This window comes from Zonotrichia albicollis, chromosome 2 (assembly GCF_047830755.1).
Source record: "Zonotrichia albicollis isolate bZonAlb1 chromosome 2, bZonAlb1.hap1, whole genome shotgun sequence".
NCBI classification, from domain to species: Eukaryota; Metazoa; Chordata; class Aves; order Passeriformes; family Passerellidae; genus Zonotrichia; species Zonotrichia albicollis.
Genome location: NC_133820.1, coordinates 50,166,645 through 50,192,529, shown reverse-complemented (window position 1 = coordinate 50,192,529; position 25,885 = coordinate 50,166,645). Strand labels below are relative to the sequence as shown.

General features: G+C 45.2%; 3 protein-coding genes across 4 annotated transcripts; all 3 read left to right on the top strand.

The window, feature by feature from the left end:
- Positions 1-6,281: 6,281 nt before the first annotated feature.
- Positions 6,282-9,095, top strand: LOC102061180 (uncharacterized). Its single transcript, XM_074535130.1, has 3 exons — positions 6,282-6,879; positions 6,971-7,670; positions 8,982-9,095. The coding sequence occupies exons 1-2, from the start codon at positions 6,400-6,402 to the stop codon at positions 7,079-7,081; spliced, it is 591 nt and encodes a 196-aa protein (XP_074391231.1). The 5' UTR covers positions 6,282-6,399; the 3' UTR covers positions 7,082-7,670; positions 8,982-9,095.
- On the top strand, positions 7,595-17,182 carry LOC113460345 (uncharacterized). Its single transcript, XM_074536191.1, has 17 exons — positions 7,595-7,670; positions 9,221-9,322; positions 9,440-9,501; positions 10,079-10,181; positions 10,298-10,359; positions 10,950-11,052; positions 11,170-11,234; positions 12,706-12,808; positions 12,925-12,992; positions 13,579-13,681; positions 13,799-13,854; positions 14,449-14,551; positions 14,666-14,772; positions 15,350-15,452; positions 15,570-15,625; positions 16,220-16,322; positions 16,437-17,182. Exons 1-17 carry the CDS (start codon positions 7,595-7,597, stop codon positions 16,685-16,687), a joined length of 1,626 nt encoding a protein of 541 aa, XP_074392292.1. The 3' UTR covers positions 16,688-17,182.
- A 66-nt stretch (positions 17,183-17,248) lies between these two features.
- Positions 17,249-24,328, top strand: LOC102072831 (uncharacterized). 2 transcript variants are annotated; one of them, XR_012578992.1, is made up of 6 exons: positions 17,249-18,094; positions 18,209-19,169; positions 19,764-19,866; positions 19,981-23,444; positions 23,631-23,724; positions 24,099-24,328. XR_012578992.1 is itself a non-coding variant. In XM_074535129.1 (5 exons), the coding sequence occupies exons 3-5, from the start codon at positions 23,371-23,373 to the stop codon at positions 24,180-24,182; spliced, it is 252 nt and encodes an 83-aa protein (XP_074391230.1). In that variant the 5' UTR covers positions 17,249-18,094; positions 18,209-19,866; positions 19,981-23,370; the 3' UTR covers positions 24,183-24,328. The 2 variants fall into 2 exon arrangements, 1 of the variants encoding a protein (XP_074391230.1); XM_074535129.1 differs by having other exon boundaries at positions 18,209-19,866.
- The last annotated feature ends 1,557 nt before the right edge of the window (positions 24,329-25,885 follow it).

The following is a 25,885-nucleotide window of genomic DNA, read 5'->3' as shown; positions in this document are numbered from 1 at the left end:
ATGTTTGAAGGCACATCCTGCCCACACTTTTAGTATCTCCCTGTGCTTCTGTTGTGAATTTCCTTTGTAAGAAACCTTTGTATCAGGCATAGTTCCAGGGAAGAAAAAAAGTCTTTCAGAGAAAGTGGACTTAAACCAGTCGTTATCTTTGTTCTTTAAATCTCCCAAATTAACTGTGTGCTCTGTCTCTTAAGGACCAACTGGAAAAAAAAGGAAGAAAGGGAATTCACTGTGTTTGTCACATATGACAAAACCCATAGAAAGGGAAATCTTCTTAAATGTCTGTAGGAGACCAAGCAAATGAAGGTGCTCATGTGGTTGCAACTTTATCCAAACTAGTTGGCAGGGGAACACTAATAAATCAGATTAGACAGGTAAGCCTGCTGTTCCTGTCATTTTAAATTAAATTAGCTTCCTTTCTGTCTGTTGAAGATATTTCAAGGTGTCCAGTGGTGAGTCACTTCATCTCAACCACCCACCCAAAGAAGAGGAAAGACAAAATGCAGATAAAAGGGAGCACAACTCACAAAGGGCCTATGAGTATTGAGCAGGGTTGGTGTGATAAACCCTCATAATCATAACTTTATTGCAGAATGTTTCTTATAGAATAGTTTACTTTGAAAAAAAAAAAAGAATTGTAAAGTTTAACTGTAAAATTATGCTGAGTTTTATTATTTCATTATACCTGTGCTCCTCTGTCAGGCAAGCCTATGCCAATTCCATGTTCCTGGCAGCGTGGGCTCCAGGGCTGGCCCTGCACACACACACACACACTCACACACACACGGGGCAGGGGGCACTGCCCCACCCACTCACTGCCACTGTGCTCCCACCACTTCCTCCCTTGGATGTTGGGAGCCAGCCAGCCATTCCTCTGGTGTCCTGCAACAGCTCAGTACTGCCACTTTTACCTAAATAACTTGTGTCCCAACTTTTCCTGAATGCTTTCTTAAAGATGGTTTAAAAATACAGCACAGAGTTGTCTATTGGAAGAAAGGGATCCAAATCAGGGAAGGGTCTAGTAGTGCTGACACTTCCTCTCCAAAATGTCTTTTTCATGTACACTGGTGGAAGGAAAGCGCTATGAGACTGTGACCTGGTCCTGAGGAGGTTTGTAGTCTCCCTCTCTGCCGGCTTCCCTAAGCTTTTTTTTTGGGACTGTTTCTGGCTGAAAGGCAATTGCAGTATTTATCCCACCAGCAATGTTAGGGTGCTAATGTTCTTTAAGCTTCAAACCGTGGAGGTAAACACATGATGGAAGTTCCTTCACAAACAGAAGTTGTTGGAGGAGACAAGATGTAGTTAGCAGCTAAGGAGTTGCCTGAAGGAGTATGCAACAGGCTGTGTCCTGAAAGCAGACATCTCCCAGTAGCCGTGCCTCTCAGGGAGGCCTGGAATAGAGGAATCCCAGCCTGCACAGTTATTATGATCAGATAATCCAAAAGCCTGGGAAGAAATGTGAATAAAGAGGGCAGATAAAAACACCAAAGGGCTAACACACAAGGACAGACACTCTATTGGTATGCAAGTGATGAAAAATACTAAACAGTCATTTTAGTTTTGTCTACAATGAAGAAAAATATCAAAGCTGATATTGTGCTGTCTTTACAAGCTTGGTACTCTGTGGATGGTCCCAGTAGAACTTTGGGTGCAAATTTCAGATGAAAATGCATTTCTGGAATGAGGTGAAAAAGGATTATGAGGGCAAAATAATAATAGAATTGATTACTTCTGATGCTCTGAGAATAATAAGTAAATTCTCTGAGATAAAGTGTAGAGTAATTCCAGTGCACAGAACTAATCTGTTAATCAAGCAGGATGAAATCTAACAATCACTAAGAGATTCAGGTGATGACTGGGGGCAAATCCTGCTGCTTTCTTTCAGCTACACCAGTGAATGGTGGCTGGCAAACATTGGTGAAGGGATGCACTGTTAGAATCAGGGAACCTTGCATACAGCAGGTTTGTGAGAGCAGGGTGTTTTTTGTTTTTTTTTTTTGCCACATGCTAAATATGAAAGCTCCTATGTTCTCACACAGTACCCAGTGACTATGCTGGAGGTTTGATAGCAGTATCCTGTTATTTGCACAACTAAATGCTGTCAAGTCATGGTAATGACCATTGTGCCAACAGTCAGGTGGAATGGCCTGTGCCACTTCAGGTGTCTATTTCCCTGCCAAAAAACAGTTACTTGCAGCAGAGAACCACCATGTGACTCACAGAAATCATGAGGAAGCATTACGAATTAATTGGGGTTTTCACTTGTTATTTCAGTTAGCCCGCTTAATCCTGAATGCTGGGTGGACAGTGTGCTGGGATAGAACCAAACACAACATTCACAAAGATCTGCTTTAGGCTAGGCTGCGTGAATGAAATGCAAGATGGAATGAATGGAATTGCCTCCAGTCTGGATAATTATTGCAGCACTGCCAATGGCATTCAGTGAAACAAGGTTATATTTGGGTGGCACTTTGGCTCTGGCAGGGTATCTCTAGGGGACACAGAATTACAGCCATTGCAGTGGGGGGTATTTCTCTATACTGCTTGCTGGTACAATCACCAAGAGTGATTCTATCACATCCACCAGAACAACTTCTACTGATGCAACTGGTTACACCATGCAAGGATTAATCCATGCAAGGAAAAGACTCTGTGGTCTTGCCTCTTTAAGTTTTTGAGAAGCTGGCATCCAAAGATCATGCCTACTTCCCTGTTAAGGGCTCTGACTTTTATCTAGGTAGTCAAAATCTGGCTCCTGATTATTTGTGAATGTAAATTGTTCATTGATAGTAAATTACTAGGGGATTATTTTATGAACAACCAGTGGCCTAACTCATTCCTGTCCCTCAGTGGGGGCCCTTGCATTTGGCTGTGGTGAATTTTTACAGTATAATTTGAAAATCAGGCATAAAAAGGTTTAGAAAAAGCAGTGAGACATATTTTCCCTATGAACAGGATTTAGCAGTTAGGTATTAAAGCAATCAAGACTTTAATCTTTCATTTATATTATTTTAATCTTTACAATGACCTTTTAGGTGGAAAAAAAAAAGAAAAGAAAATAGTATATATGTTGGGTATTACCATTTCCCTTGAGTTATTTTCTGTCCTTGCAGTTTTCTTCCACCTGCCATCCACCGTTTTTTTCTAATAGATAGAAGAGGAAATGCAAAATCATTCCTTAAAATGTCTTTTTCTTCAGGAAATAATTTGTTTTCCCTTGTGCATATGTTGTGAACAGCCCTCCTCCTGCTCATGATAGAGGGCTCACAGTTTTTGCCTCTGATGTATTTTAATGCCAGGAGAATAAGCAGATTTTAAAAAATGCTGGGGATTTGGGGTGCTGAATTCCCTTGAAAATCTGACTTTAGTATTTCTATAAAAGTGTTTATGGCCTCAGTTGAGACTCAGCTTATTTTTTGAGTTCTTGCCAACTGCTAGAATGGAGTAATTGAAAACTCATTTTCTAAATTACCCCTTTTAAAGGCTGTCCAAACCACCAGGAATTTTGTCTCAGTTATTGATTTATTCAAAATGAAGTCAATGAGTCTAACTCTGGTGTTCAAAGGTAGTCATTAATTATCTAATGCTTTAACATAAAATGATCAATGGATTGAAGAGGATAGAAATACAATTAGCTATTGATCCCTGGGATCAGGAGATGGTAAACCATGGGAGACTTCCAGCCTGCCTGCTGTTCAAAAGCCTGCCCTTGGCTTAGTGGAAGCTTGAACAGATTATTACCAGAAGGCCGTCTGCCCAGGGGAAAGCACAGTCTTCTGGGAACTAGCACTATGTCAGTTCTGTTATTTGGTTTTTTTTTTTTTTTTTCCATCTGGGCTAACATCCTTCATTATTATAGCTCATACTTCTTCATTATCTATAATGAGTGTATACGAGCACTTCTTTCTCGATAAGAGGCGGTCTCAGGCTGACTGAAGCGCTGTGATTCCGACCCCACAGGCCGTGTCATGCCGGCTCCCGCCTTCCCCGCCGGGCCGGCCGTGCTGGGGGCGGGCGTGTCCCGTGTGTGACGTCGGGGCGCGTTCCACGGTCGCTGTCCCCAGTGCCGGGCGCTGTCCAGCCCCTAGTGACGGCTCTCAGGGTCGCTGTCCCCAGTGCCGGGCGCTGCCCAGCTGCCGCTGCCGGCTCTCAGGGTCGCTGTCTGGGCCGGGCGCTGTCCAGCCCCTAGTGACGGCTCTCAGGGTCGCTGTCCCCAGTGCCGGGCGCTGTCCAGCCCCCACTGCCGGCTCTCAGGGTCGCTGTCTGGGCCGGGCGCTGCCCAGCTGCCACTGCCGGCTCTCAGGGTCGCTGTTTGGGCCGGGCGCTGTCCAGCCCCCACTGCCGGCTCTCAGGGTCGCTGTCTGGGCCGGGCGCTGCCCAGCTGCCACTGCCGGCTCTCAGGGTCGCTGTCCCCAGTGCCGGGCGCTGTCCAGCCCCCAGTGCCGGCTCCCCGAGTCGCTGTCCCCAGTGCCGGCTCCCAGGGTTTCTGTCTGGGCCGGGCGCTGCCCAGCTGCCAGTGCCGGCTCCGTGCCGGCGGCACGGGCAGCGCGCCTCGGGCCCGCAGCGCCGGGACTGCGAGGGGCCTCCAGGACCTGGCCTCTCGGATTCGCGATTCCCGTCCCCACGGCCGCTTCCCCTCCCGGCCCGGGGCTGGGCAGAGGCGGCCGGGCCCCCGCTGTGTGTGCTGAGCCCAGCCCCGAGTCATGGTGCTGGTGGACCTGCACAGCGCGGCCGCCAGCGCCGACCTGGCCCGGCTGCGGCGGCACTGGTGGCTGAACAAGCTCCGCATCAATGGCTACAACAAGGACAAGCAGTAAGGACAAACAGCAGGCCCCCCGCCTGTTCAAAATAAGGGATTTGTCCAAATTATCTGAGTCTGGGTGGAGGTTTTATGTATGCTTTCAAGCCTAAGCAGCAAGAAAGGAGACAATCAGTGGAACAGCAGCAGCCAGCATCCCTCAGCCAAGGACATCCTGGAACTTACAAGTGTTAAGGATGTAGTAAATCAAGATATTGTTGTTTCAGTAGAACAGACAGCAGAAGCATCCCTTAGTGAAGGACATCTATAAAGGTTGCTATAAATCAAGATGTTGATGTATTTCTATGTATATACATTGCCAGTTTGGCAGAAGACTCAAGGTCCATGTATAGTCTAGCTGTATTTTCTTCATTATAATACTGAAAATCACACCTGCAGGTTAAAAAGACCCCTGCCCAGGTGAAGACCCCTCCCCTAAGCATGCATAGAAGTTAGCTGTGGTTGCATAACTTGTATGGAAACTATTAACCAGTCATAGTAGAGGGACTGTACTTGGGAAGCTGTTAATTCTGAACTTCTATGTATAAATAATAGTATGGAAAGTCTGGTGGGGTGTGCTTTATCTATGAAATACCATTGAGCACCCAAGCACATGTAACTCTGAAACACACAATCTGTGCCTCTCACAAGTGTGTAATTATTGGCTTGCTGCACAGCAGGTGACAAACCCAGTTTTGCAGAGAACACAACCACCTATCTGGAAGGCCAGCAAAGCCCAGAATTATGTCTGGCAGCAGGGCCAACCCCAGAGCACCAGCCTTACGGGAGCCCTGCCTGAGCTGTAGAAGGAGACAGTGAAAGCTCCACTCTGCTCTGGCTTGCCCTGCCCTGCTCTGGAGCCTGGGCCCTGTACTTGATCTTCTTTTTGTCCCATCTCTGTTTATCCAAGTGGTCAGGCTGGATGGGGCTTGGAACAACTTGGTCCAGTGGAAGGTGTCCCTGCCCATGGCAGGGGTTGAATTAGATGGTCTTTAAGGTCCCTTCCAACCCAAACCATACTAAGATTTGATGATTCTGTGCAGCTTATCAGCCCTTCATTCAAGCAGAGACAGCTCCTTTCCAGGTGCCAGACTGAGCAGCTTGGTTTAGCAGGGCATGGATTTGCAGAAAGCCTGCACAGCGTTCCTAGTGCTGTCAGAAGTCTCATCCCATCACTCTTTGGGACAAAACTGATGCAGGGCTAATGTGGGGGAGGGGAGGTTCTCAGGGGCTCACACACTTGTTCTGCACTGTCTGTAGATTTACACAGCCTCCATTGCTAAGCAGTGTTTACCCTAAGTCAAGGACATTTTCCGTGTCTCATGCTCTGCCAGTGAGAAAGTACACAAAAAGCTGGAGGGAGCTTAGTCAGGTCAACATTCTGAAATGGGATTTGGCATCAGTCAGTGGGTTGTGGGCCAATGTATTGTACATCACAGGTTTTTCTTGGGATTTTTTTGTTTTTATTATTATTATATTTATTTTATTTCCTTTTTTATTTATCAATCTGTTATAATTTAATTGTTATTTAAAGTTTTAATTTTGATTCTCCTCCCTCTTCCACTGGAGCAGGGAGGGAGAGGGTGTGAGTGAGTGGCTGCATGGTGCTTATTTGCCATCTGGACTTAAACCAGGACAACTGCATATGTTTAATTTCTAGGACTCCTCTGCATCTTGCTTGCATAAATGGCCATGCAGATGTTGTTCAGTTTCTGGTAGAAAATAAGTGCAAGCTAAACCCTTGTGACAAATTGAATAAATCACCACTAATGAAGGTATGCAGAAGGGCCATATGTTCTCTAATCTTTGATGGTATTCATACTTTCCAGTGTTGGGAAGGTGTTGGAGTTCTGACAGTGAGAAACACAGATGTTGGAAGTTATTCCTCCTTTGTGTCTTGTTTCCAGGCAGTAGAGCATCAGCACAGGGACTGTGCAGCTATTCTGCTGAAACATGGTGCCAACCACGACCACAGAGGTGTAAATGGTAACACCGCCCTTCACTTTGCTGTCAAGGTTTCTAGCAAACCTCTAGTGGAGCTGTTACTGGAGTATGGTGCAGATATTGATGCTAAGAATAAAGTAAGCTTGAACTTTGGGTAAAGCTGCGCTTCCCATGTCAGCTTGCTCGACTTCTCTCTGTTATTCTAAGAGAGATGATTTCTCCTTTCAGTGGGGATACACTCCGCTTACTCTTGCAATCACTGAAAACCGCGAAGAAATGGTCAAGTTCCTTCTTCAAAAAGGAGCTGACGTGAATGCTCAGGATGAAGTTTTTAGGTAACGGGTTTGCCAAAAGTGCATGTGGGGCTCCTTAGTACTGTTCGAGTTGGATTGATGGGAGGCATAAGAATGAGCTTTGAAAAAGGACCAGGAGTCGCCCAGAAGGGTCTCCCGTGTGACTTGTGAAAACAGACCCCGCTCGGCTGTCACTTTCCTCAGGGGGTGATTTCCACACTGCAAGAAAGCACTGCTTGCCATGCAAAATGTCCACATGTGCGTGCACATGCAGGCACACAGGCCCTGAGTCTGCTCTGGGCCGATGATTGTCCAGGAGTCCTCCTGAGGTCCCACATGCCTGAATTCTCCAACATTTGTAGGCAATTGGCTGTGCCTTCACTCTGCCTGTAGGAGAGGGGAAATGAATTGTTTAAGGAGCAAGGAGGAATTAAAGTATTGGCTAGGCAATGTTTTCAAAAGCGGATGTATTTACTCTAATCTCTTGGATGCCCTAGGACCCCTCTTACAGTTGCTACTTTTTCTGGAAATGAGAAAATAATACAACTACTTCTTCAACATGGTGCTGTTCTTCCTGAGTCAGACAAGGAACTCAACCTATGCCAACCTTTCACCAAAATGGTTCAAGATAATGTGTAAGTCTTTTACATTATTGTTAGAACAAGTCCATTCTCCTAATATCTGTGATGATGTGTCTCCCTTTTTGTTAACAGCAGCAGGGTTTAATCAGGTGCTGAGAGTTTTGTAGAAGCTAAGCTCAGTGGTGTCTTCTGATGTATCTCTTTCCATGTCAAGAGGAGATTTAGAAGTTGAGGAAAACTTTGTCCCTTCACCCCAGTTGTCTCTGAGAATTCACCTGTGTGCTTCCAAGTCACACTGCATTGGCAGCAACTACTTGCCTTTTGTTTCAGAGGGGATCTAACTGATATCCCCTGTATTCTTTACTAGACTGAGGAAAAAAGAGCCCTCTTTCACAGTGATGGTAGCCAAGGGTGGGTGAATGTAGTGCATTATTCTTATAAGCATGCCTTTTCTAGCTATAAACAATTGCCCATGAACTCATGCCACTGGATCTTGACTTTATTTCTTCTACCTCTGCCCCTTCTGGCAACCTGTATTGATTGGAAGCAGGAGAGAAGGGAGCTTGTGTAAACTGTGGTGTAAAAACCCCTTTAAGAATAAAGCATGCTTGAAGATTGCTCTTACAATCTTCAATGTGGTGCTCATTCCTTCCCTCCGGGCTTCTGGCACAGTATAAATGTTGTGATAATGCACCATTCTGCATGGCAGCCTTGATCTGGAGAACATGTTTAATTTCTTTTCTTGTTTGATTGTTTTGGTGGGTTTTTTCGTTTGTTTTGGGGTTTTTTGTTTTTCTTATTAAACAAACCCAACCCCAGTTAGCTCAGGGTTGTTAGAAGACAGCACAGGTCTTGGAATGCAAGCACAATATTTGTTGGTCTCTTGATAACCCACTTGAGAGCTCTCTAAACTCTGAGGTCCTCAGGCTGACCATGAGAATTTCTGAAGCCCTGAGGACCAGGACTGAAGAGACTTTAAACCATCTTGATGTGGAGAGTAGCTGCACCATTAGCATAACATCTAGCTGAAGTAGAGGCTTTGGTGATGGCAATCTGCCAGGAGTCTGGTTAAATGCATTGGCCCTTGAAATGGAGAGGGGATTTATCAGATGAGCCAGAATATAGCAGGGGTGAGTTACTCCACAGATAAGACTAGGCACCTGTACTGTCAGCATGCCTGTAATGAGGATTTCAGTCTCCATTTCTGTGGGACTGCAGTAAGTTCTGTGTGTGTGTGTGTGACCCTTTAGCAGCTGTCTATGAATATGAATAGAATGGAGCATGCATGGCTTTTGCTCTTCCTGCAGAGTGCATGGAAATCTGGGGGGATTTTACCTTATGCATCTTTTTCCTTTCTATATTTAGTATTGCTGATGAAAAAATTGGGAGCTCCTGCTATGAGACAACTCCTGTCATTCCCTTGGAAACAGCTGCATCGGCAGAATCATGTAAGATACTTTGCTTTCAAAGAGCTGATGAGGAAAATCACTGTGGCTTGTAGCAGAATGATACCCAATCAATGGGAAGTGGTCTGGAGGGACAGGCCAAAGGACTGGAAAATAAACACTCAAGGCAACAACGTGCTTCTTTATCTTATTTCTTAGGTGATTCACCAAAAGAAGAAGCAGCTAAAAAGAAAGACAATGGTCCAGCTGCAGACCAAAATAAAGTGTCTCTGTGCTCTATTAGAGTGCAGTCCTACAAAGGTAATTTCAGAGGGACTAGATGGTTAGCTTTGCAAGCCTCCCTGGAGTGAAGGAGGCGGAGAAAAGCAGAGTGACATAAACACGTACAGAAATGACACACTTCTTATCTTTTTTTAGGAAAATACAAAGCAGAAGGAGCAGAGAAAAAGGAAGACAAATTCTCCCTCTGCAATCCTGAGGTACCTTCTCTGAGGGAGGCAATGGGGTTTCTCTCACTTCCTGGATTCTGTTTTTTTTTTCCTTTGCTGCTTCTGTCACACACTCATAACTTGGACCTTGACATGCTGCTGCTTCAGACAAGCTGTTCAGTAGGGACTGAGACAAACTGGGGTCCAGCTAATGTCCTGGGCCTCCTGGCAGCTGGCCCTCAAGCGGGATTTCTACTATAGCACAGAGCAGTGAAGCTCACTGTTGGTTACAGTGCACTGAAAACTGAAAGGCTTGCATTGTGAGGTTTGCTGTTTTTCTATTACACAGCTTGCTTCCCTAGATACATGCAGTATCAGCTGGTTCCCGTATGATCCACAGTCTAGAGATTCATTTCTTCTGCCGAATTCTCTCCAGACTGAGCAGGTGGACTTGATCCTGTTTTGAAAACAATGCACATCAGTGATCCAAACAGCATTGGCTGTGCTTGCCCTTTCCATCACCTGATCCTCTCCTTAGGCCTGCTGGCTGGAGGAGAGGCTTTGAGTAGGGAAGTGGGTGTGGAAGCAGCCTGTGCCAGTTCTCATGTGTGTCTTTTAAATTGCACAGACTGATCCTAAAGGTCAAAGGAAAGTGCGGGCCAGTGAGTGGCTTCCTGCTGCAACCAGCACCAGGCCGTGTCTGCGCTCTGACGCAGTGGAGCGTGGCAAAGGTAATTTCAGAGGGACTAAATGGTTACCTTTGAAAGCCTCTCTGGAGTGAGGCAGGTGGAGAAAAGCAGGGTGAAATAAGCACTCACAGAAATGACATGCCTCTTACCTTTCTTAGGTATCTTGCCAGGTGCAGTAGAAGGTGAAAAGGAAGACAGTGATTCCTCCTGGGGTTCAAAGGTACTTTCTCTGAGGGAGGCAGTGGGGTCCCTCTGGCTCACCTGCATCTGAACTCATTTTGCTTTGATGCTGCTTCTGCCACAGCCTCCTTACTTGGACCTTAACCAGTTGCTGCTTCAGATCTAATCTTTTCAGTTAGGACTGGGACAAGGTGAGGTCCAGCTAAAGTCTGGGCCCTCTTTGTGGCTGATTGCCAAGCTGGATTTCTAGGACAAAGAAGTAACTCCTCCTTCTGCTTACAGTCCTCTGAAGTCCTAGAAGACTGGCATTGTGAGAATGGCTTTTTTTCCATCTCATATTTCTCTTCTGTGGGTCCAGCCAATTTTAAATGGTTGTGTATGACCCACAATTTAGGGATTTATTTCTTGTGCCTAGGTTCTCTCAAGCTCGGGAAGGGGGACTTTATCTTGGTTTGAAAAATCTGCTCAAGAGAGATGCCAAATGCACTGGCTGTGTTTGCCCTTTTTGTTCTTTCCTTGACCTGATCCCTCTCTTATTAGTCATGTTGGCTGAAGCGGAAACTTTGTGTGGGGAAGTGTGTGCACAAGGAGCCTGTGCCTGTTCTCACATGTGTCTTTTAAATTACACAGCATCTCACTAATTTTAGAGACAAAGCAATTAACCCCGTGCAGCGTCCTGCTGGAAAACACAGTAGAGTTGGCATGCACTCTCTTCTTGAGAAGCATGGCAAAGGTAATTTCAGAGGCACTAAATTGTTATGTTTGTATGTTTCTCTGGGATGAAAAGAATTTGGAAAAAGAGAGTGAAACAAGCACTCAGATCTATGATGAGCTTCTTATGTGTTCTTAGGGGTCTTGCAACCAGCAGGAGCAGCAGTGAAAAAGGAAGATACTGATTCTCCCGGGGATCCTGAGGTACCTTTGCTGAGGGAGACACGGGGATCCCTCTGACTCACTGGCTTCTGGGCTCATTTTCCTTTGCTGCTGCTTCTGCCACACACTTGTAACTTGGACCTTAACCAGGCAGGGCTTCAGATAATCTGTTCAGTTAGGACTGGGACAAAGTGAGGTCCAGCCAATGTCATGAGCCTCCTGTGACTGACCTCCAAGCTAGATTTCTAGAATAGCACAGAGCAGTAAAGCTCCTTGGAAACCAGTGAAAGGCTGGCATTATGAGGATTGCTGTTTTTCCATCACTCAGATTACCCCTTGTCCCATCCTGCTGTAAAAGAGGAACTGGGGAGGATTCTTTTTGATAGATTTCTCGGATGAAAATAAAACACAAGTGTAGCAATATTATGTCTGAAAACTGTTTATTTATAAAGAAAACTAAGTGCTTCTACTGAAGGGGGATAGGAAAGAGAGCAAAGAGGGGAAAAGAGATATGGATAGAGAAAGAGAAGACAGGGACAGATCATTACCCTGTACCCCGGGCAGCCTGTTGGCACCAGCTTGGCAGATGGAGTGTGAGTGCTGCAAGCTGCGAGGAGTCTGTGTGGCTCCTGTGGTGGCCTGGTGTGATTCTCAAACCACAGCCGGCTGTGTGTCCCTTCCATGGATGAACAGGCTGCCGTGGTATGGACACACTCGTGGAGCTGCTGCAGGTTCTCTGGGCTGGAGTGTGGCAGCCGTGTCCAGCGGTGGCCGCTCTGTTGGGGCACACAGTAGAGCATTGGGTTTCCATGGCATTGAGCTGCATTGGGGGAACTGTGAAACGGGGCAGGTGCAGACAGGGAAACAGGACTGCAGGAAGGGAAAAACAAGAGTCGGGTGCAGCAAGCGAGCTGACCCTCTGGGCGAGCCCCTGCTGCCTCCAAGAAACCCAAAGAAAATGTTGTGGTGTGGTTCACTGCTTTCATGTGCTCATCTCATGGCCCAATTTCCCAGGCATTTTTTTCCTGGGCATGCAGGGGTCTGCCCCACCGGCTAATGGCGGGAATTACTTGTAGCCCAGACATGGAAGTTTTCTCTTTCCTGATTGGCTGCCAGGTGAAGGCTCACCAGGGACAGGATTCCCAGCAGGTGTACAACCCCTAAAGCTGTTTTTCACCTTGTGTATAACATATGCTCAGGCATTAATAAAAAACAGATTGGTTTCTCTCACTTCTCTAGGTGTGGTCAATGTCAAACAGTTTTCATATGACCTACACTTTAGACAATACATACTTTTGCCTAGGTTCTCTCTAGGTCAGAGGGGTGTCCTTGACCATATTTTGAAAACTCAGATCAATAGGATGCTGAACATGCTGGCTGTGTTGGCTCCTTTTGTTCTTTCATCACCTGATCCTCTCCTTAGGCCTGTTGGCAGAAGAAGATATTTTGAGTAGGGAAGTGGGTGTGGAAGCAGCCTGTGCCAGTTCTCATGTGTGTCTTTTAAATTGCACAGACTGATCCTAAAGGTCAAAGGAAAGTGTGGGCCAGTGAGTGGCTTCCTGCTGCAACCAGCACCAGGCCGTGTCTGCGCTCTGACGCAGTGGAGCGTGGCAAAGGTAATTTCAGAGGGACTAAATGGTTACCTTTGAAAGCCTCTCTGGAGTGAGGCAGGTGGAGAAAAGCAGGGTGAAATAAGCACTCACAGAAATGACATGCCTCTTACCTTTCTTAGGTATCTTGCCAGGTGCAGAATCAGTAGAAGGTGAAAAGGAAGACAGTGATTCCTCCTGGGGTTCAAAGGTACTTTCTCTGAGGGAGGCAGTGGGGTCCCTCTGGCTCACCTGCATCTGAACTCATTTTGCTTTGATGCTGCTTCTTCCACAGCCTCCTTACTTGCACCTTAACCAGTTGCTGCTTCAGAGAATCTTTTCAGTTAGGACTGGGACAAGGTGAGGTCCAGCTAATGTCCTGGGCCTCCTTACAGCTGATGTCCATGTAGGATTTCTAGGGCAAATAAGTAAAACTTCCTTCTGGTTACAGTCCTCTCAAGTCCTAGAAGGCTGGTATTGTAAGAATCTTTTTTTCCCACCTCACAGATCTCTTCTGTGGATCCAGTCAATGTCAAATGGTTGTGGATGACCCACAATTTAGAGATCTATTTCTTCTGCCTAGGTTGTCTCAAACTTGGGCAGGAGGACTTTGTCCTGTTTTGAAAATCCTGCTGAACAACAATGATGGCTCAACACTGGCTTTGTTTGCCCTTTTTGTTCTTTTCATCACCTTATCCTTCTCCTTAGGTGTGTTGGCTGAATCAGAAGCTTTGAGCATGAAATGGGGGCAGAAGCCACCTGTGCCACTTCTTATGTGTGTTTTTTAAATCACACAGCCTTTTTCTGCAATTGTAGAAAAAGTGTTTGCTGGTGGGCGGCGTCCTGCTGCAGACCACAGAGGAGGGGGCGTGCGCTCTGCTCCAGCGGAGAGCAGCAAAGGTAATTTCAAAAGGACTACATGGTTACCTTTGTAAACCTCAGTGAAGAGAACCAGATTTGGAAAAGGAGAGTGACACAACTACTCAGAGATGTGACAAGTCTCTTATCTGTTCTTAGGGGTCTTGCAAGCAGCAGGAAGATCAAGAAAAAATGATAATTCTTGGGACTCTGAGGTACCTTTTCTGAGGGAGACAGTGAGATTCCTCTAAATAACTGGCTTTGGGGCTCATTTTCCTTTGATGCTGCTTCTGCCACACACTCATACCTTAGACTTTGACGGCATTCTCTGCTGCAGACACACTGTTCAGATAGGACTAGGACGAAGTGAGGTCCGGCTAATGTCCTGGGCATTCTTGTGGCCGATGTCCAATGTAGATTTCCAGTAAGGATAATGTAGTAAAACTCCGTGTTTGTTACAATCCTGTGGAATCTGTGCAAGGCTAGCATTGTGAGGATTCATTTTTCCATCAAACATCTCTCTTCTGTACATGCAGTTAACATCAACTGAGTTCCCATATGACCTACAGTCTACAAATTAATTTCTTTTTGCCTACATTCTCTGTGGCATGGGGTGGTGTGCTTGGTCCCATTTTACAAACAATGCTCAGTAGAGATGCTGAATATGCTTGCTGTGTTTGCCCTTTTTGTTCTTTCCATCACCTGACCCGTCTTGTTAGGCCTCTTGGCTGGAGCACAGCCTTTGAGTTTGGAAGAGGGTGGAGAAGCAGCCTGTGCCAGTTCTCATGTGTGCCTTTTAAATTACGCAGACTGAGTCTGAAGATGAAGGGAAAGCGTCGGCTGCTGTCCAGCTGCCTGCTGCAAACAGCAACAGGTTGGATGCGCCCTCTGCTGCAGTGGAACATGGCAAAGGTAGTTTCAGAGGGACTAAATGCTTACCTTTGTAAGCCTCTCTGGAGTGAATCAGATGCAGAAAAGCAGACTAAAAGAAACACTCATAGCTGTTGTGTGCTTATCTTTCCTTAGAAGTCTTGAAACAAACATGGAGAGAAGTGAAAAAGGAAGAGAGAGTCTTGCAGCCAGCAGCGGAGGAAGCAAAACAGGAATACAGTGATTCTCCCTGGGATTCTGAGGTACCTTACAGTGGAGGTCCCTCTGGACTAGCCTGCTTCAGGGCTCATTTTCCTTTGCTGCTGCTTCTGTCACACGTTTCTAACTTGGACCTTGACGTGCTGTTGCTTCAGACAAGCTGTTCAGATGGGACTGGGACAAAGTGAGGTCCAGCTAATGTCCTGGGCCTCCTTACAGCTGATGTCCATGTAGGATTTCTAGGGCAAATAAGTAAAACTTCCTTCTGGTTACAGTCCTCTCAAGTCCTAGAAGGCTGGTATTGTAAGAATCTTTTTTTCCCACCTCACAGATCTCTTCTGTGGATCCAGTCAATGTCAAATGGTTGTGGATGACCCACAATTTAGAGATCTATTTCTTCTGCCTAGGTTGTCTCAAACTTGGGCAGGAGGACTTTGTCCTGTTTTGAAAATCCTGCTGAACAACAATGATGGCTCAACACTGGCTTTGTTTGCCCTTTTTGTTCTTTTCATCACCTTATCCTTCTCCTTAGGTGTGTTGGCTGAATCAGAAGCTTTGAGCATGAAATGGGGGCAGAAGCCACCTGTGCCACTTCTTATGTGTGTTTTTTAAATCACACAGCCTTTTTCTGCAATTGTAGAAAAAGTGTTTGCTGGTGGGCGGCGTCCTGCTGCAGACCACAGAGGAGGGGGCGTGCGCTCTGCTCCAGCGGAGAGCAGCAAAGGTAATTTCAAAAGGACTACATGGTTACCTTTGTAAACCTCAGTGAAGAGAACCAGATTTGGAAAAGGAGAGTGACACAACTACTCAGAGATGTGACAAGTCTCTTATCTGTTCTTAGGGGTCTTGCAAGCAGCAGGAAGATCAAGAAAAAATGATAATTCTTGGGACTCTGAGGTACCTTTTCTGAGGGAGACAGTGAGATTCCTCTAAATAACTGGCTTTGGGGCTCATTTTCCTTTGATGCTGCTTCTGCCACACACTCATACCTTAGACTTTGACGGCATTCTCTGCTGCAGACACACTGTTCAGATAGGACTAGGACGAAGTGAGGTCCAGCTAATGTCCTGGGCATTCTTGTGGCCGATGTCCAATGTAGATTTCCAGTAAGGATAATGTAGTAAAACTCCGTGTTTGTTACAATCCTGTGGAATCTGTGCAAGGCTAGCATTGTGAGGATTCATTTTTCCATCAAACATCTCTCTTCTGTACATGCAGTTAACATCAACTGAGTTCCCATATGACCTACAGTCTACAAATTAATTTCTTTTTGCCTACATTCTCTGTGGCATGGGGTGGTGTGCTTGGTCCCATTTTACAAACAATGCTCAGTAGAGATGCTGAATATGCTTGCTGTGTTTGCCCTTTTTGTTCTTTCCATCACCTGACCCGTCTTGTTAGGCCTCTTGGCTGGAGCACAGCCTTTGAGTTTGGAAGAGGGTGGAGAAGCAGCCTGTGCCAGTTCTCATGTGTGCCTTTTAAATTACGCAGACTGAGTCTGAAGATGAAGGGAAAGCGTCGGCTGCTGTCCAGCTGCCTGCTGCAAACAGCAACAGGTTGGATGCGCCCTCTGCTGCAGTGGAACATGGCAAAGGTAGTTTCAGAGGGACTAAATGCTTACCTTTGTAAGCCTCTCTGGAGTGAATCAGATGCAGAAAAGCAGACTAAAAGAAACACTCATAGCTGTTGTGTGCTTATCTTTCCTTAGAAGTCTTGAAACAAACATGGAGAGAAGTGAAAAAGGAAGAGAGAGTCTTGCAGCCAGCAGCGGAGGAAGCAAAACAGGAATACAGTGATTCTCCCTGGGATTCTGAGGTACCTTACAGTGGAGGTCCCTCTGGACTAGCCTGCTTCAGGGCTCATTTTCCTTTGCTGCTGCTTCTGTCACACGTTTCTAACTTGGACCTTGACGTGCTGTTGCTTCAGACAAGCTGTTCAGATGGGACTGGGACAAAGTGAGGTCCAGCTAATGTCCTGGGCCTCCTTACAGCTGATGTCCATGTAGGATTTCTAGGGCAAATAAGTAAAACTTCCTTCTGGTTACAGTCCTCTCAAGTCCTAGAAGGCTGGTATTGTAAGAATCTTTTTTTCCCACCTCACAGATCTCTTCTGTGGATCCAGTCAATGTCAAATGGTTGTGGATGACCCACAATTTAGAGATCTATTTCTTCTGCCTAGGTTGTCTCAAACTTGGGCAGGAGGACTTTGTCCTGTTTTGAAAATCCTGCTGAACAACAATGATGGCTCAACACTGGCTTTGTTTGCCCTTTTTGTTCTTTTCATCACCTTATCCTTCTCCTTAGGTGTGTTGGCTGAATCAGAAGCTTTGAGCATGGAAATGGGGGCAGAAGCCACCTGTGCCACTTCTTATGTGTGTTTTTTAAATCACACAGCCTTCTTCTGCAATTGTAGAAAAGGTGTTTGCTGGTGGGCGGCGTCCTGCTGCAGACCACAGAGGAGGAGGCGTGCGCTCTGCTCCAGCGGAGAGCAGCAAAGGTAATTTCAAAAGGGCTACATGGTTACCTTTGTAAACCTCAGTGAAGAGAACCAGATTTGGAAAAGGAGAGTGACACAACTACTCAGAGATGTGACAAGTCTCTTATCTGTTCTTAGGGGTCTTGCAAGCAGCAGGAAGATCAAGAAAAAATGATAATTCTTGGGACTCTGAGGTACCTTTTCTGAGGGAGACAGTGAGATTCCTCTAAATAACTGGCTTTGGGGCTCATTTTCCTTTGATGCTGCTTCTGCCACACACTCATACCTTAGACTTTGACGGCATTCTCTGCTGCAGACACACTGTTCAGATAGGACTAGGACGAAGTGAGGTCCAGCTAACGTCCTGGGCATTCTTGTGGCTGATGTCCAATGTAGATTTCCAGTAAGGATAATGTAGTAAAACTCCGTGTTTGTTACAATCCTGTGGAATCTGTGCAAGGCTAGCATTGTGAGGATTCATTTTTCCATCAAACATCTCTCTTCTGTACATGCAGTTAACATCAACTGAGTTCCCATATGACCTACAGTCTACAAATTAATTTCTTTTTGCCTACATTCTCTGTGGCATGGGGTGGTGTGCTTGGTCCCATTTTACAAACAATGCTCAGTAGAGATGCTGAATATGCTTGCTGTGTTTGCCCTTTTTGTTCTTTCCATCACCTGACCCGTCTTGTTAGGCCTCTTGGCTGGAGCACAGCCTTTGAGTTTGGAAGAGGGTGGAGAAGCAGCCTGTGCCAGTTCTCATGTGTGCCTTTTAAATTACGCAGACTGAGTCTGAAGATGAAGGGAAAGCGTCGGCTGCTGTCCAGCTGCCTGCTGCAAACAGCAACAGGTTGGATGCGCCCTCTGCTGCAGTGGAACATGGCAAAGGTAGTTTCAGAGGGACTAAATGCTTACCTTTGTAAGCCTCTCTGGAGTGAATCAGATGCAGAAAAGCAGACTAAAAGAAACACTCATAGCTGTTGTGTGCTTATCTTTCCTTAGAAGTCTTGAAACAAACATGGAGAGAAGTGAAAAAGGAAGAGAGAGTCTTGCAGCCAGCAGCGGAGGAAGCAAAACAGGAATGCAGTGATTCTCCCTGGGATTCTGAGGTACCTTACAGTGGAGGTCCCTCTGGACTAGCCTGCTTCAGGGCTCATTTTCCTTTGCTGCTGCTTCTGTCACACGTTTCTAACTTGGACCTTGACGTGCTGTTGCTTCAGACAAGCTGTTCAGATGGGACTGGGACAAAGTGAGGTCCAGCTAATGTCCTGGGCCTCCTTACAGCTGATGTCCATGTAGGATTTCTAGGGCAAATAAGTAAAACTTCCTTCTGGTTACAGTCCTCTCAAGTCCTAGAAGGCTGGTATTGTAAGAATCTTTTTTTCCCACCTCACAGATCTCTTCTGTGGATCCAGTCAATGTCAAATGGTTGTGGATGACCCACAATTTAGAGATCTATTTCTTCTGCCTAGGTTGTCTCAAACTTGGGCAGGAGGACTTTGTCCTGTTTTGAAAATCCTGCTGAACAACAATGATGGCTCAACACTGGCTTTGTTTGCCCTTTTTGTTCTTTTCATCACCTTATCCTTCTCCTTAGGTGTGTTGGCTGAATCAGAAGCTTTGAGCATGGAAATGGGGGCAGAAGCCACCTGTGCCACTTCTTATGTGTGTTTTTTAAATCACACAGCCTTCTTCTGCAATTGTAGAAAAGGTGTTTGCTGGTGGGCGGCGTCCTGCTGCAGACCACAGAGGAGGAGGCGTGCGCTCTGCTCCAGCGGAGAGCAGCAAAGGTAATTTCAAAAGGACTACATGGTTACCTTTGTAAACCTCAGTGAAGAGAACCAGATTTGGAAAAGGAGAGTGACACAACTACTCAGAGATGTGACAAGTCTCTTATCTGTTCTTAGGGGTCTTGCAAGCAGCAGGAAGATCAAGAAAAAATGATAATTCTTGGGACTCTGAGGTACCTTTTCTGAGGGAGACAGTGAGATTCCTCTAAATAACTGGCTTTGGGGCTCATTTTCCTTTGATGCTGCTTCTGCCACACACTCATACCTTAGACTTTGACGGCATTCTCTGCTGCAGACACACTGTTCAGATAGGACTAGGACGAAGTGAGGTCCAGCTAATGTCCTGGGCATTCTTGTGGCTGATGTCCAATGTAGATTTCCAGTAAGGATAATGTAGTAAAACTCCGTGTTTGTTACAATCCTGTGGAATCTGTGCAAGGCTAGCATTGTGAGGATTCATTTTTCCATCAAACATCTCTCTTCTGTACATGCAGTTAACATCAACTGAGTTCCCATATGACCTACAGTCTACAAATTAATTTCTTTTTGCCTACATTCTCTGTGGCATGGGGTGGTGTGCTTGGTCCCATTTTACAAACAATGCTCAGTAGAGATGCTGAATATGCTTGCTGTGTTTGCCCTTTTTGTTCTTTCCATCACCTGACCCGTCTTGTTAGGCCTCTTGGCTGGAGCACAGCCTTTGAGTTTGGAAGAGGGTGGAGAAGCAGCCTGTGCCAGTTCTCATGTGTGCCTTTTAAATTACGCAGACTGAGTCTGAAGATGAAGGGAAAGCGTCGGCTGCTGTCCAGCTGCCTGCTGCAAACAGCAACAGGTTGGATGCGCCCTCTGCTGCAGTGGAACATGGCAAAGGTAGTTTCAGAGGGACTAAATGCTTACCTTTGTAAGCCTCTCTGGAGTGAATCAGATGCAGAAAAGCAGACTAAAAGAAACACTCATAGCTGTTGTGTGCTTATCTTTCCTTAGAAGTCTTGAAACAAACATGGAGAGAAGTGAAAAAGGAAGAGAGAGTCTTGCAGCCAGCAGCGGAGGAAGCAAAACAGGAATACAGTGATTCTCCCTGGGATTCTGAGGTACCTTACAGTGGAGGTCCCTCTGGACTAGCCTGCTTCAGGGCTCATTTTCCTTTGCTGCTGCTTCTGTCACACGTTTCTAACTTGGACCTTGACGTGCTGTTGCTTCAGACAAGCTGTTCAGATGGGACTGGGACAAAGTGAGGTCCAGCTAATGTCCTGGGCCTCCTTACAGCTGATGTCCATGTAGGATTTCTAGGGCAAATAAGTAAAACTTCCTTCTGGTTACAGTCCTCTCAAGTCCTAGAAGGCTGGTATTGTAAGAATCTTTTTTTCCCACCTCACAGATCTCTTCTGTGGATCCAGTCAATGTCAAATGGTTGTGGATGACCCACAATTTAGAGATCTATTTCTTCTGCCTAGGTTGTCTCAAACTTGGGCAGGAGGACTTTGTCCTGTTTTGAAAGATCTACTCAAGAGAGAGATGCCAAATGTACTGACTGTGTTTGCCCTTATTGTTATTTCCTTCACCTGATCCCTCTCCTGTTAGGCCTCTTGGCTGAAGCAGAAGATTTGAGGGTGGAAGAGGGCGTGGAAGCAACCTCTGGCAGTTCTCATATGTGTTTTTTAAAATCTGCAGACCGATTCTGACGGTGGAAGCAAAGTGTCGGCCGATGTGCAGCTTCCTGCTGCAGACCAAAACAGAGTGGGTGTGAGCTCTGCTGCAGTGAAGCATGGCAAAGGTAATTTCAGAGGGTCTACATGGTTGCCTTTGTGGGCCTCTGTGGAGTGGATCAGTTTTTCGGAAAAGCAAAGTGAAAGAAGCACTCACAGCAGCAACACTCTTACCTTCTTTTTTAATCTCTATTATCAGCTGAAAGAGCAGAACAGAAGGAACATTTTATGTCCTCTTCTGAGAATAAGGTACTTCCTGAGCTCTTACACTACCCTTGGCAGAAGTCACATTTCTTTGTGCTCTCTGCTTGAAGGCCGTACTGTTGAGGATTCTTTTCCCAGCTGTTTATCTTTTTTCTTGTTTGCTTAGCTTCCTACATTACAGGGAGAAGATCTTCAGCTAAAGGTTGATTCTTCAACTCAAACAAATTCTGAGCAGGACAAACAGGTGACTCTTAGAGATAGATGCAAATATCCCTAAATAGAACCTATCAGTGTAAACACATGTACTCTTGCTGGTGAGTACATTTTGAAATAGTGCTGAGAGGAAGCAATTAATCTGGACATGAGCTGTATTTTGGTCCCAATTTCATATGTATTTGAAGCAGAAGAGCTGCAAAAAGAGGCTGCTTGAGGTTCAAAATGAGCTTCATTTTGAACATGTCCAGGGATGAGCACAACTCCTCTGGACAGCTTGGTCCAGTGTTCTATCACAATACTTGGAAAATTTTCCTCCTGACATCTAATTCAGATCTACTGTCTTTTAATTTTAAATTGTTGCTCCTTGACCTGTTACTCCAATCCTTGGTAAAAATATCTCTCCTTCTTTTTATGTTAAAAGGCTGCAATCATATCTGCCCAGAGCCTGCTTTTCCCCACACTGGAAAATCCAAGGTCCCTCACCCTTTATCCATGGGTGAGCTGTTCCAGGCCCATGAATGTCTTTGTGGCCTTTCTCTGGCCTCTTTTCAACAGATCCATGTCTGCCTTGTGCTGCGGGCCTCAGAGGGTGACACAGCACTTTAGGTGGGATCTCACAAGAGCAGAGTGGAAAGGGAAAATTGCCTCCCTCAACCTGCTGGCCAACCTCTCCCTCAACCTGCAGACCAATCTAATAATGTAATTTCATCAGTAAAAGCATCATTTTGTTGTCATGTTCACACTGATTTTGCCATGCTTATGAAACACCATTTCCTTAGCCATTGGCCCGGCAGAAGCTTGACAAAATTCTCAGAAAGGACTCCCTGGAAGGAGCTCCTCTTGGAACTGTGAAGATCAACAGCAGGAAGGGACAGAAACTGCTGTTGGAGAAACTGGAGAGGTGTAAAACTAGGGTGTGGAAAATGCCTGTTTCTTGGCAGAGTCCCAAGCCTTCTTTGTAGTAAACAGAGCAGGGAACTGATCATTCCTTAAGACTCTTGTGTAACATGGAACTGTTCAGGGGAAGGAACAGCACTGCTGCCTTTGATCTTTGCCCGTTGGTACCACTTGAAGTAACAGTGGAGGGCTGCACTGAGGTGGTCTTAGTACACTACACAACTTTGCAACAGGAGTAAGTTGAGTGACACATCACTGATGTGACTGATTTTATAAGTCTGGTGACTACAATTAAAAAAACACTAGCTATGATGTCACTTCGTCCTTAATGGAAGAAGGACATGTATTCCTTTCAAAAAGCTGCTTCCCAGGCATCATGGAGCACACAGTATTTGCCTCTCCTGTGTGGTTTTTCAAAGTGGACTGTGTGTTGGCAGAGTAGGAATAGGCCTGTTGGAGGGTTGCACTGATGTTTTGCAGTATTTCTTCTGCCCATCACCATTGGGACCATATGGAATTGTAAAGTCAGTTTAGGAAGAGGAGGAGTTTCTAATCACAGTAGCCAGGAGGGGGCATGGCTAGGGCCCTGAGGTTACTCTATACCACCTCAAGTCATTGCCGAGGATGGAGGAAGCAGGGCAGGGTGGAGGGACCAGGAGAGAATGTGGTGCATGGGGAAGGGGAAAGAAAAGGGAGTCTATTCCCTTGTGGTTGAATAAGTGAGGCAGAGGGAGTGGCTGGGTAACACCAGTCCTGAGTATTTTGCATATGAATCTCTTACTTTTCTCTGGAACATTTTTCTTATGAATATCATTGCTATTATAGTTTTCTTATCTCATTGCTGTTTCCAGTAAATTGTTCTTAACTTAGCCCACGACCTTTACATTTTGTGTCCCCAGTTCTCCTCTCCTTCCTGTTGCAGGGTTGAGAGAGAAGGAGGGAGCAAGGGAGCAGCAGTGTGGTTGGGAAGAGTCTCAGTGGAAACACGAATTAGGGGAATACCATTCCTAAACCATGACACCAGAACAGGCTACAAAGTGTGTTCAGAGTCCTTGAGAGAAAAGAGGAGAAGAAAAGTGTTGTGCCAGTCTCTAGGAAACACTCCAGGAAATCAGTGTAGGAGAGGTCCTACTATAAAAGATGAAGAAGTAACACAGGTTTTGAAAGTTAACATCAGAGTTAAAACATCAAAGCACTCTAATATTTTCTAATATATGAAAGCTTTCTACTGGGGTTTGTTCTTGTGGTTTAACAGCTCAAGGACCTGAAAGAACCTCTTAACAAGAAGGAATATTATGCTGACTCAGGGAAGAATGCCCAAAAGAAGAAGGTAATAACAATTTTGAGGAACATGCAGCGCATCCTGGTTGAGTCTTCTGATTCTTCAGCTGCAGCTATCCCCCTGCTGGAAGAACGCATTCAACGGTAAGACAGTGGAGCAAGGCTTCATTTTGTGTGATTCTGTGAAAACAACAGGACTGTCATCTTGTATCCCAGTGAGATACTAACACATGATTTTCAAAGATGCTTTTTAGATGAGGTGCTTTTGTGTTGTTCTTTTGGTATTTGTTCTCTTGTGGACTTCTGTGATAAGGCCTGTACTTTTTTCAGGCTCCAGATGCAAACGGCAAGGCTGGAAGCCACAATCCAGCAACAAGCCAAGACTATTGAAGTCCTTGAGACAATCCAGCAATCTCTTACCTCAGTAAGCTACTCAGAGCCTTCCCTGTTCATGACCCATAGAGCCTAGTTCCTTATTCATGTGGGAAAATTTTAAAGTTTTCAGGTTTTCCTAGAGGGAGTCTAGGAGAGATCAGACCATATACCTAGATAACCTGAAAGACCCAATCATATTCTAGAAGAATGGTGTGGGGGTTCATGTTGGAAGGAAGACAGGTAGTAGGTGGTTTGGGAAGTTTGTACATTCTTAGTGCCTCAGCCAATGGGGAAAGGAGGAGGGCAACATGCGGTTGGGAGTTTAGGATAAAAGGAGGCTGGATCCTCCAAAAACTCAAGAGGCCCCACAGGGATATGTTCCACTAGACTCTCCCTTTATTCAAATAAAGTTGATTTTTGCAGGGCTCTTCTGTGGACCCCAGCCTTTGGCACCATGATTTTCCACACGCTATCAAAAACTGTTTTGGAGTGAAGTGTGCAAAGTGAGCCAGTCCCTGGGGCTGGGTCACCCTGCAGGTGTTTCCACCCTTTTGGGTGTCTCTTTGTTGCCATGAGATTTGTGAAATTTAGCAATTTTATGTCTAGTGATCACTATCTAGTGATTACTTACTGTTATTTTTTGCCTGTTTCACTGTTATTTGTTGCTGTTTCACTTGTCAATAAATTGTTATCGATTCTTTTGTATCTGCTTGTTTGTTCCTTATTTTTGGAAAGGGACTGGATGGAACTAAGGGGAGGTAGCTCATTTTAGAGTGTTCACCTCTTTAAACTGTCTTAAACCAAGACATATTTTTTAGAACTACCCTGAGATGATGATTATTGATGCTGTTCTTGGTGGATAGCTTTTCTGGATGGCCAGAAACCTTTGTCTGTTGCACCAACAAAACTCTAGAAGTAACAGAAATTTTCTTAAAGGAAATTATACCCAGATTTGGGGTACCACTGGATCTGTCTTCAGACAGAGAATTTCATTCTGTGGCTGAAACAGTTCAAAGTTTATGCAGAGTGCTTGGGAGTTACATGGAATCTCCACTCTCCTTAAATACCTCAGTCCAGTGGAAAAGTAGAAAGGATGACCCAAAACTTGAAATGGCAAATGAGTAAGATTTGTCAAGAAACTTCACTAAGATGGCCTCAGGCTTTTTCTTTGGCCTTATTAAGAATTAGAATACAGCCTAGATCTAAAGAAAGATTAACTATCTCAGGAGAAAGCCATGTGATAGGAAATGGTAATTTAAAAAAGTATGTATTATCTTTGGGAAAAGAGCTCTCAGTTTTGCATAGGTTTGTTTTTTAGCTTCCTCAACAACCTTGGACATTCAGGTACATCCTCATCAACCCAGGGATTAGGTAAATGTCCACATGTGGAATGATGAAACACTTAAGGAAAAGTGGAAAGGACCATTCCAAGTTCTCCTGGCTACCCACATGGCTATGAAAACTGTTGACTGAGACTCCTGAGACTCCTGAATTCACTACACCTGGACCAAGCCAGCCCCAAACCGGGAAACACTTCACTGGGCTGTTCAGCAGACAGTAAATCCCTTACAGATAAGATTGAAATTAAACATTTAATAAATTGCACTCAGGATCAAATGAATTTTTTTATGATTATAGAGTGCATGACAGTATTTGTCTGAAATGAAATGGTTAATGAAGATCATATTTCTGTATTTTGTAGTATAGTAGCTCAAAGGGATATAGCTTCTTCTGGAGAAACTGGAAATCTCATATTAGATTTAGTTCAAGGGTTTGGTGAGATGTGCAATTTGAGTAATATCACCACCTGTATACCTTTCACTGAGTCAGTGAGCCAGACAATTCTCCGAGGAATTACAACAGGCTGCAGAGACTAATTAGCTAAACAAAATTCTGCAGGAAATTGGGAATTAGTCACTGAAGGGTTGGCTACACTACTTGAGGCCTTAATGTGTATTATAATTATCACAGTCATTGTCGGAATTTGTTTAGGATAAATTCAGTGTCAGACATCCATTGAAAGTAATATATGGAAGCAGAGAGAGAAAACTTCTCTCCTTCCCAAAAGGGGAAATGGGCATAAATGCTCAAGAGCCAGGAATACAATCAATTGAAAAAGCAATGCCGGAATAGGAGATCACTAAAAGTACCCCTTGGTGGGATTGGCTTACCTCATGGTTAACAGATTTTAGATGACTTAAAAAATTTCT